Source organism: Gekko japonicus, unplaced genomic scaffold (genome assembly GCF_001447785.1).
Source record: "Gekko japonicus isolate JY-2015 unplaced genomic scaffold, Gekko_japonicus_V1.1 scaffold1404, whole genome shotgun sequence".
Lineage (NCBI taxonomy): Eukaryota > Metazoa > Chordata > Lepidosauria > Squamata > Gekkonidae > Gekko > Gekko japonicus.
In genome coordinates this window covers 483,806-493,995 of record NW_015174882.1, presented here as the reverse complement: position 1 = coordinate 493,995, position 10,190 = coordinate 483,806, and the positions used below count along the sequence as shown (strand labels likewise).

Below are 10,190 nucleotides of genomic sequence, written 5' to 3'. Positions count from 1 at the left end.
CTGTCTACTTTCCACTCCCACGCTAGTCTCTCCTGGGACCAGGCCGCACTAGGCCTTGCTCCCAGTCCTGCACAGATCAGTTAGAAATGTTGTTAGAACAGTCAACAAAAAGAAAGAAACCCAATTAATTACTGAAGTGCATTTAAAAGCTTGCCATTGCATTTGGTGTATTGATCATTCTACATCTAATATGTCTAATATTTTTTTTAAAGTTCTCCAATTTCTACCATTGATGGTTTCTTCCCTTTTCTTGCCAGGCTCAACCTACAAGCTGGTATGTTATTTCACTAATTGGTCTCAGTACAGGCCAGAACCAGCCAAATTCTTTCCAAACAACATTGATCCAAATCTTTGTACTCATTTGATCTATGCCTTTGCCACTATGAATCAAAATAAGATCGCACCATATGAATGGAATGATGAAGACAGGCTCTTCCCAGAGTTTCAAGCACTTAAGAAAAGGTTAGCAGTATATTCCATGCTTCAATGTTTTCAAAAAGGTATATGTTTCAGAGGGTATATGTGTAAACGTCTGTATGAATGTTCATTTCTTGTAGTATAGAGCTTTTTTTAAAATGGTGGTTTCAGCATTCCTTAAAGGATGTATCCCTTTAAAGGGATCTGGGATCATTACCATATATCAGGGTCCCCAATGTGGTGCCTAAGGTAGGGTTGCCAGGTCCCCCTGGGGGGCGGGGAAACCCCCACTCAAGAGGCCTGTTCCCCGGTAACCCCATCCCCAAAGTGTGCAACGTGCCCATTGTGAAGACGTCACCCGGAGGTGACGTCATCGCGTCAGGCATGTTGCGAGGGAATGCTCTATCATTTGAGGGGAAACTCTATGGTTTTCCCTCGAATGATTGTGGCCCCGCCCCCAACGTGCCCAATGCGATCACGTCACTTCCGGGTGACGCACACAAGAAGACTCCGGGGAGTTCCGGGACTTTCCCCGCTAAATCGTGAGTAACACTTGGCAACCCTAGCCTAAGGGCATCGTGGCACCAGCTGAAACTGTTCCTGCTACCCTCCAAGCATTTTTAGAAAGTGGGTGGGCCCAAGTCGGGCTTTTTGAGTTTCTGATGTTTATGATATAATGCTGACAGTGGCTTTTTGTAAAGTAATTTACCTGTACAAGTAGCAGAGAGATATTCTAAAAACATACTGGGACTTCCTTCTGATTAAACACAATAGGTCAACACAGCTAAAATGTTTACTACATCTAACTGGAATGTCTACTGAAGTCATCAGATTTTTCTAATTTGAATATGTTTTTATAACTCAGCACCAACTGTTGTTGTTAAAAGAAATAGTGCTAGGGTTATCATTCTCCATTCTGAGGCCTGGAGATCTTCCAGAATTACAACTGATCTCTAGACTACAGAGATCGGTTTGCCTGGAGAAAAGGGCTGCATTGGAGGGTAGACTGTATGGCATTATACCCCATTGAGGTCCCTCCCCTCTGCAAACCCTGCCATCCCTAGGCTCCAGCCCCAAAATCTCCAGGAATTTCCCAACCCAGAGTTAACAACTCTGAATGGTGCAGGCTGAAAATGTCTGCCCTCATGAGACAAGGGTTCACCTAAAGTGAAGAGGAAGCCATGACAAGCATTGTTTCCCCTTTTGCATAAATGTGTAAGATTCCTGCAAAGTGAAGACAGATACTGCTAGAGGCAGGTTTCTTAGCTAGCTCAAGATGTGTGTGTGTAAAGTGCCATCAAATCACAGCTGACATATGGCAACCCCAGCAAGGGGCTTTCAAGGCAAGGGAGAAACAGAGATAGGCCCCTGCCACACAGGGGAAAAAAGAACGGCTGAAGTGCGGCTTTTTAAAGCCGCGCCAAAAGAGACACACGGCGACGGGATCAGATAGATCCCCTGAGCCGCCGCGCAGTTGCTCCCCGGCATGATCAGATGCCAGGGGGAAGCCACTGCAGGGAGAGCAAGGCAGCCGAACTGTGCATGTGTGCGCATGTGCAGTTCGGCCGGGAGCCTCTATTGCTCCTGCAGACGGGCACGCTGGCGATCTCACGGCCGCACTTGCTGCACCGTTCCAGGTTGGTGCTACCTTTTACTTGGGGTTTTTTGCAGCGGGTTTTAGGCCGGAAGGGACGGATCAGGGACGGGTGCAAGCTGATTCCCAGATGTTGTGGTGTGCTCGCGCCCGTTTGCTGCGCCCCCGATCCATCCCTCTTCCGGCTCAAAACCTCCCGGTGTGACCGGGGCCATAGTCTGCCATTTCCTTCCTCTGAAGAATCTTTCTTGTTGGTCTCCCTTCCAAGTTCAGACCTTGCTTAGCTTCTGAGATCTGACAAGGTCAAACTATACTATGCTGCCTTCCCTCCCCATTTTGTGTGTATGTAAGAAAATAGTTTTAAACCTTCAAGCTTTAAAATAAACACTGAAAGCCTCAAGAACTCTAAAAAGCCTCTTCTCGCCACTCCCTCATTCACACTGTTGCTCAACGTATGTTTAAACAATGTTAATTTTAAAAGGTATCCTATTAAACAGAGTTTCTGTCTGAAATGCTGAAGAGCATCTATCAGCATTATATATAAGTTTACTCCCTGAAATGTTGTGGTTGCTCTGATTCCTGTGGTAGCCATTTTGTGTTTGTGCTCATACCCTCTGCCAGGATTCCAAATGTGTCTGCAGTCTAAAGAAAAGCTTGGGATTCTCTGCCAATCAATATTTCAGATATTGCATCCTGAGGTGCAAGCACAAATGTCTACACTGATATTATTCTTCTTCATATCTTACAGCAACTCCAATCTTGTGACTCTACTAGCTATTGGAGGCTGGAATTTTGGCACTCAGAAGTAAGTATCCTCTGCCAGCCCTAACAACAGTTTAACAGCTTTGATGCCACAGACTGTTATCTTGCTCCAGTGGAGTTTCTGAATTGGGAGTAGTCAGAAGATCTAGGCGCCAGTCATGGTCATGAACATGATGAAAAGACCTGAGGTTACTGTTTAATAGTGCTTTGGATGTGATGGTAGTGCGATAGCACTTCTGATGAGAAGGCCTTTGGTTTACAGTCAACTGAGAAAGGAGGAGTTGGGCCAACTGAAATAATGACAGTGGACATTGTGTACAGGCAAGGCTATGTAAAAACAAATGTCAATGTTGTGCCAAGCTAACCCAGTGTTGTGCCAAGAAATTTCTTTCTTTAGTGCATTTTTTCCTTCCTCCAAGGAGCTCAGGGTACCATAGGTTGTTCTCCCCTCCTCCATTTTATCCGTACATCTGCCCTGTGAGATAGGTCAGGCTGAGAATTACTGACCCAGGGTCACCCTGTAGTTTTCATGGAAAGTAAGGATTTAACCCAGGTCTCCCCAGTCCTAGTCCAACATTCTAAGCATGGAACCATAAATGCTGATTTCTGGGACGTGTGTAATTTATGCAGAGTGAATAGACTTGCATGCATTTGTGTCCTTTGCATAATTTATTCTGCTAGCCAGGGGGTACTGTGCAGGGCACAGAACTTTCCTCCTCCCCAGTCACTGGAAATCTTGCTTAGCCCTACTTCTGACTTCTGAGACAAGGCATTGTCCCACCTTTCTTGACTGCCCTTTACACAATACCCAAGCAGCAGAGGAGATGCTTATCCATGAGTAGTTGCCATGTGGCAGGAATAATATCTAAATGATGCAAGCAGAAGCTGATTTCACAGATCCTGAGTCAGCATCCTGTTGGGAAGGGTGCATGTGGACTCTGTAAGAAAGACCTGTACAATTACCCCCTTCCACATTTCACCATTGCCCCATCTTCATGGGAGCTGTTCATGGAAAGAAAGTGGCTTCTCTGCATCTTGAGTAAGCCCATGACCTGTTATTGCTCATGTAATCACAGAATACATACAGCCTTGATGTTGGGGATGTTTGATACAAATGGTGCATAGGTCTCATATAAAGGCAGTATAACAATATGCTAGGGCATGTGGGAGATTGTCTAAGGATTTCCTTATTCTAGGTTCACTGAAATGGTTTCCTCAGCTGCCAATCGTAAAATCTTCACTGATTCAGTGATTGAATACCTCTGTCTATATGGGTTTGATGGGATTGACCTGGACTTTGAATACCCAGGATCCAGAGGCAGCCCTCCTGAAGACAAGCATCGCTTCACTATCCTGATTCAGGTGAGAAGCCAGTACGATAGAAAGAGCGGATTGTCTGTGCTTAACCAGTGCAGCAAAGAATAGCTCCTAAAAAGATCTTCAAAACCATCCTGCCCTAGTAGGATTGCCAGCCTTCAGGTGGGGCCTGGAGATCTTCTGGAATCTCTGAACTACAGAGATCAGTTCCCTAGAGAAAATGGTTGTTTCGGAGGGTGGATTCTATGGTATTATGCCTGGCTGAGATCCCTCCCCAAACCCTGTCCTCACCAGGCTCCATCCTTAAATCTTCAGGAATTTAACAATCTGGAACTGGCTGCCCTATTTCTTGTGTTTGCTGCCTTAAACATAAAAAGGCTAGGTGTGAGCACTACCATCCAGGAACTGTATGGCAAGAAATAGTGTCTCCAAAGAACAGCAACAGTTAAAATAAAAGCAACAGTACAAAAGAAGGAATACAGACATTACAGTGATATCCTTTTAGAAATTCAAAGTGCAGCCTTGAGCTAAGACATGTGAACTGGGGGCAATCAGCAGGACCATGAAGAGAGACCCCTGCAATTGCCACATGCCTTGAGGTCCAGACTCTATCACTTCTTATAGATTGTTCATGGCCAGAAAATTTGGACAATCTGTTGCTGATCAACCCTGGTGTTTGGCAAATCCAGTCCAGTGGCACCTTAAAGACTAATAAAATTTATACTTGAAAGAATAGTATCAGTGTGTTATTGGGAATCCATAATTAGCACTGAAGTAAGCTACTACATAAATGTGTATGTAGAAGATGCTCAGAAACAAGACATACATTTGAAATGGCTCTCTATATTTCTCCACAGGAAATGCTTGCTGCTTTTGAAAACAATAAATGTCAAGGGAAGAGGCTTTTGATCACAGCAGCTGTATCTGCTGGCAAAGGAACTATTGATGCAGGATATGAAATTGCTGAGATAGGAAAGTATGTTGAATGGAGCTCAACTGTGGAGTTTTTGGAACTGAAGTTGATTCTTTCATGCATCATCAATTATATCTTTATCATGCAAATTGGCTACAAAACTGCTGCCAAATAATCATTTACCACCCCCATTTTGCAGAGAAGTACCAGTGACACTGATAGATACCTTGGGTGTAACTGTAGGTTACTGTTGGATTTTTCAAGATCTGTGTCATTTATCTATATGAACTCATACGTTTTGTTTTTTTCCCTCATTTATGACAGAGTTCTAGATTTCATCAGTGTAATGACATATGACTTCCACGGAGGCTGGGATACTGTCACAGGACACAACAGCCCCTTGTATGTGGGATCAAAAGACCAGGGTGATTTCAAGTATTTCAACTGTGTAAGGAAATCATCCTGATCCTATAAAGAGAATTTCTGTATTTTTCATGGGGCTGGTGAATGAGGTGGTCACTAATCTTTTTTACTAACTCATACTTCCTCAGGATTTTGCTATGAAATACTGGAGAGACAATGGCGTCCCAGCTGAGAAACTTCTTATGGGATTCCCCACCTATGGGCGCACCTTCAGGCTTACTTCCTCAGATACCTCTGTTGGTGCTCCTGCCTCTGGGGCTGGTTCGGCTGGGCCTTATACCCGTGAGGCAGGCTTCTGGGCCTACTATGAGGTAAGGCATTTGTTAGGCAAAAGCCCTTAACACATACACACACAAAAAATGCAGATTACTGTAGCGACTTACCTGGCCACAATGCCTTGTCAAAGTTCTGTTCTCTTCTCTCTCTTTTCCTGCCATTCTGTTTGTTGGCAAAAGTTCATTTTTTCAAAGGAATATTTGATGGAAGCATCTGAACATGTGGATTGTTCTGGGTGCTATTATAGTGCTATACAATCTCCAATGTTGTGCTGTGGTGTTGGGAGGCCCTATGCAATCAGTCTTTACTGAATAGTTATGATGCTCATGTTAGCACTTGGAGCAGCCGGATCAATTATTTATCATTTCTAAGAATTGTTTACCCATAGGTACAGTTAGGGTTGCCAAGTCTGGCAAACTTACCGGCGGGGGAGGTTCCGACGAGTCCGGGTGAAGGTCCGTATGCACGCACGCGCCGCCGCCACGTCACCAGAAGTGACATGTGACGTTGCTGACGTTGGAGGCGTGGCCGAGCTCGTCGGGGGGGAAAATCATATGGTTTTCCCCCGATGAGCTCAGCCACGCCCCCAGCGTCAGCAACGTGGCTGCGTCACCTCTGGTGACGCAGCTTTGGGAGGCGGAGTTCCCCCCGGGGCCTGATTCCGCCACGGCGGAAATTGGGCCTCCAAAGCGGGGGGTTCCCCGCCCCCCGCCCCCATTTGGCAACCCTAGATACAGTGCATCAGATCTTCCTCAATTCGAAAGTGTGTGCATTCTCTTTAGCTAAGATTTGGGCTCACTATACAAGAGTAGTGGGAGCATCTTCAAAATATTTCTTGCAACATGTAGCAGTCCTGGTGGGACCGTGTGAAAGCCAGCCCCTTTGCAGTTTTACCTGGGATGGGGGGGGGATGCAGGAGAGTGAAGGCATCCAGATGAAGCTAGTGAATTGTGGGATGCATCACTGCCATCAGTCCGGCCCACCAGCTGGTTCGCAGGAACAGGGGTGTGTCTGCTGGTATCTATCTGGTTCTATCAGACTCTATCTGGTTTGTGTGTGCCGACAAGAAACGAAGGTATGCATGGAGCCTCTTTATCTTTGCAAAAGCTAATATGAGTCCTTTATTGTAAGGAACTCCATTCTAGACAGGATAGAGTAGAGACAGTATTCTAATCTAGTCTAACTAGTTAGGATGATAGAGATGCAGGAGGCATGTCCTGCCCTCATGGTGCCAAAATGGAGAAGAATAGCTTAGTATGTAGAGAAGGTGTCAGGCCAGAAGGAAATAAGATTCCCTGAGAGTAGCAATCTACACATCAAAGGGATAGCATCAGAGCAGTAGAAAGGGAAGGGTGATCAGGGTCCTGGCCTATCTATCTCTCTGACTCTCTGTAGTCCCCCTCTGAAATCTGAGGCTAAGAGACAGCACAAAGTCCTTCACTTCTAACAGGGTGCTGGTTCTAGTGTTTCCAACTGCTAGGTGGGGCTTGGAGACAAGGTTGCCAGACACCCCCCCCCCGTTCCACAGGGGTTTCCCGGTTTTGGGGGGCTTCTTCCTGCTGCCCGCCAGCTGGCACATGGAGGCAAGCTCCACCCCCAAGAGCAACCACCCAGCCTCCCACTCACTTCTTCCCAACAGTGTTTAAAGACATTCTTTAAACACTGATGAGAAGAGGCAGGGGCTGCACACCTACACTCTAAGACCCACATTCGAGACTTGGAATGCAGGCACACGTGGCCTCCCCCCCACCTCTCCCCAGCAGCGTTTAAAGGAAGTCTTTAAACACTGCTGGAGAGAGGTGGGGTCTGCATGCCTGCACTCTAAACCCCAAATTCAGGACTTGGAATGCAGGTGTGCACAGCCTCCCCCCTCCCCAGCAGCTTTTAAAGGAAGTCTTTTAATGCTGCTGGGGAGAGGCAGGGGCCACAGCTCCCCAATGTGATGATGTCACTTCTGTGTGATATCATAGCGTTGGGGACTCCCCATCCCCTCCAGTAACGCCCCCCAAAGTCCCCTGCTTGGCAACTCTACCTCGAGATCTGGAATTACAACTGATCTCCAGACCACAGAGATTGGTTTCCCAGGGGAAAATGGCTGCTTTGGAGGGTTGACTCTAAGGCAAGATAGCCCACTGAAATCCTTCCCCTCCCCTAACCCTGCCATCCCCGGGCTCCAATTCCCCAGGAATTTTCTATACTCAAGTTGGCAGCCCTAGCTGGTGCACCCTGGCAAGACAAGAGAAGGGAGCCTGGGAGGGGCTTGGCTGAGAACTGAGACAGTGGGAATAACAGGGACAGGAAAAGGGGCTGAGGAGGAGAAGGGAAGGAGGGATGGAAACAGAGGCTGTAGAGACCGAGCTGTAGAGGAGAAGGAGTGTGAGAAAGGTAGGAGTGAATTCTCAAATAAGGGTTCTTCAGGCACCTTCTAGCCCAGTGTATACGACAAGGGACTGTATGTATTTAATGCTACTGTAGCTGCAACTGATCCCAATGTTTCTTCATGGATGGGAGATTTGACATGCCACTGCCCCCTGGGAGGTCACTACTACATCCTACAATGTCCCAGATTTCAGACAAAGTATATTAAGTTCCTGTGGCTTTGACTAGCATTTTAGTTTTCACCCTTTTATAAAAGTATATATTTAATGTGTATCACCGAATCCTTGCTCTCCTAATCTTTGGTACTCCTTTGCTCTCCAAGTTTGTTCTCCTGAGAATGTCAGGTCACTTTTGAAACCATATGACTTTAGAGGTCTGGAAGGATAAGAGATGAATAATACACATTTAACCAAAAGTTTGTTCAAGAATTGTTGGTTTTAGGCAGTTGAATAAGCATGAAGCAGACTTAATGGAGGCCAAGAATTGTGGAAGGAACTCCCTTTTTATCTGTTTCACAGGTTTGCACATTCTTAAAGACTGCCACACAAGAATGGATTGATGACCAGAAAGTCCCATATACCTACAGTGGAAATGAATGGGTCGGATATGACAATGTTTGCAGCTACAAATATAAAGTAAGATTGTTATATCGTCCATGTTAACAGTATTAGGATATGTTTGAGTTTGAATATCAGACTATGCATTTGATCAAAGGCTACATTTGCACAGATACTGGGACAGCAAAATAATTCCTTCTGGTTGTGTGTGTGTATGTGTGTGTGTGTGTGCTTGAGCTGAAATACTATTTAGCACAAATGTTACTCATTACTCTTCATAAAACAAATGGTTTTAGCAACAGACATGCCTGAAAAGAAAGATGTAGAAGATTTTTAAAAAATTAAATAGCTTTATGATTTTTGGCTAGGTCAAGTACCTGAAAGAGAACAATTTTGGAGGTGCCATGGTTTGGGCCATTGATCTGGATGACTTTCTGGGCACTTTCTGCAATGAAGGAAAATATCCTCTCATAAATGAGCTGAAGAGACTTCTTGAAACCAATGGTAAGATGATATAAATTAGATGGGAATCTATGGGAAGAAACCCCAAGAAAGGTCTACTCAGAAGTTAATATCATGTTATCCAATGAAGCTAACTCCCAGGAAAGTGTCTTTAGGATTGCAGCTGATGTCAGCAGGAGAATCAGTGAAGTGTTCCTACTTAGGTATGGTGACACTGATTTTCTTGTTCAAGAACAGAAGGATAATGCGCCTTTTGACTTAATTACTGACATTCTCAAAAATGAAGACTCATTATCATTAGTTATTTAAAGGTCCTGTTTCAGGCACATTGACATGACTGATGTCTTTGGACTGCAGCTGGGGCATGTCCCTAGTATTGCTGCCCTCAATATTGTGCCAAGGCATCATTTGCCCTATATACATCTACCACACCAGGACACTTGTTGAGCATCACAAGGATGAGATGGGGCAAAGACCCTTTTGGCCTCTATGTTCCCTTCCTCTTCATCTTCACATGATAAGAATAGTCATTTCTGCTCTTTGCTGCTTCAGCCCTCAACCTTGCTCCTCCCCCTTTTCTTGCTGATGCCTGCACAAAACTGCAGATATGACAGAGATTTCGGAAGGGTGGTCTGGTAGTCAACTTTCCCCTCCTATTCCCTTTCCCATCTGACCAGCACTTTAATGCTATAGCATGGTAGAACTGAAAAACAAAAAAGCCCTTTAAAGGACCAAGAGGGAGGGTAATGGTGCACAAAGGCAAGCTGCTCCAAACCATTTGAAAGCCATGCAATTTTGACCTCACTTGGGTTAGGATTCACACTTTATGCACCAGAGGAATTTGGACACCATATGTGGTAGTGGTGAACATTCTAAGCCATGAGAAGAGGCACATGCTTCTAAAGAAGTTGTGGATACTTAGACTCGTTGAGTTGGAATGGGCCATACAGGCTATCTAGTCTAGCTCCCTGCTAAGTGGTGGAGGATCAGCCTAAAACATCTCTGACAAGTGTTCATTGAGCCATTGCTTGAAGACTGCCAGTGAGGGGGAGTTCACCACCTCCCTAGGCAGCCGATTCCACTGCTGAAC

At 45.4% G+C, this 10,190-nt stretch overlaps 1 protein-coding gene across 1 annotated transcript in view; it reads left to right on the top strand.

The window, feature by feature from the left end:
- Positions 1-232: 232 nt before the first annotated feature.
- The window catches only part of LOC107121892 (acidic mammalian chitinase-like), a 13,068-nt gene continuing 3,110 nt past the window's right edge, over positions 233-10,190 (top strand). Inside the window, exons 1-8 of the mRNA XM_015424902.1 lie at positions 233-462; positions 2,760-2,816; positions 3,970-4,135; positions 4,948-5,066; positions 5,328-5,451; positions 5,555-5,737; positions 8,600-8,716; positions 9,007-9,142. Of these exons, the coding sequence (XP_015280388.1) occupies positions 233-462; positions 2,760-2,816; positions 3,970-4,135; positions 4,948-5,066; positions 5,328-5,451; positions 5,555-5,737; positions 8,600-8,716; positions 9,007-9,142 (1,132 nt within the window). The remainder of the gene's footprint in view (positions 463-2,759; positions 2,817-3,969; positions 4,136-4,947; positions 5,067-5,327; positions 5,452-5,554; positions 5,738-8,599; positions 8,717-9,006; positions 9,143-10,190) is intronic.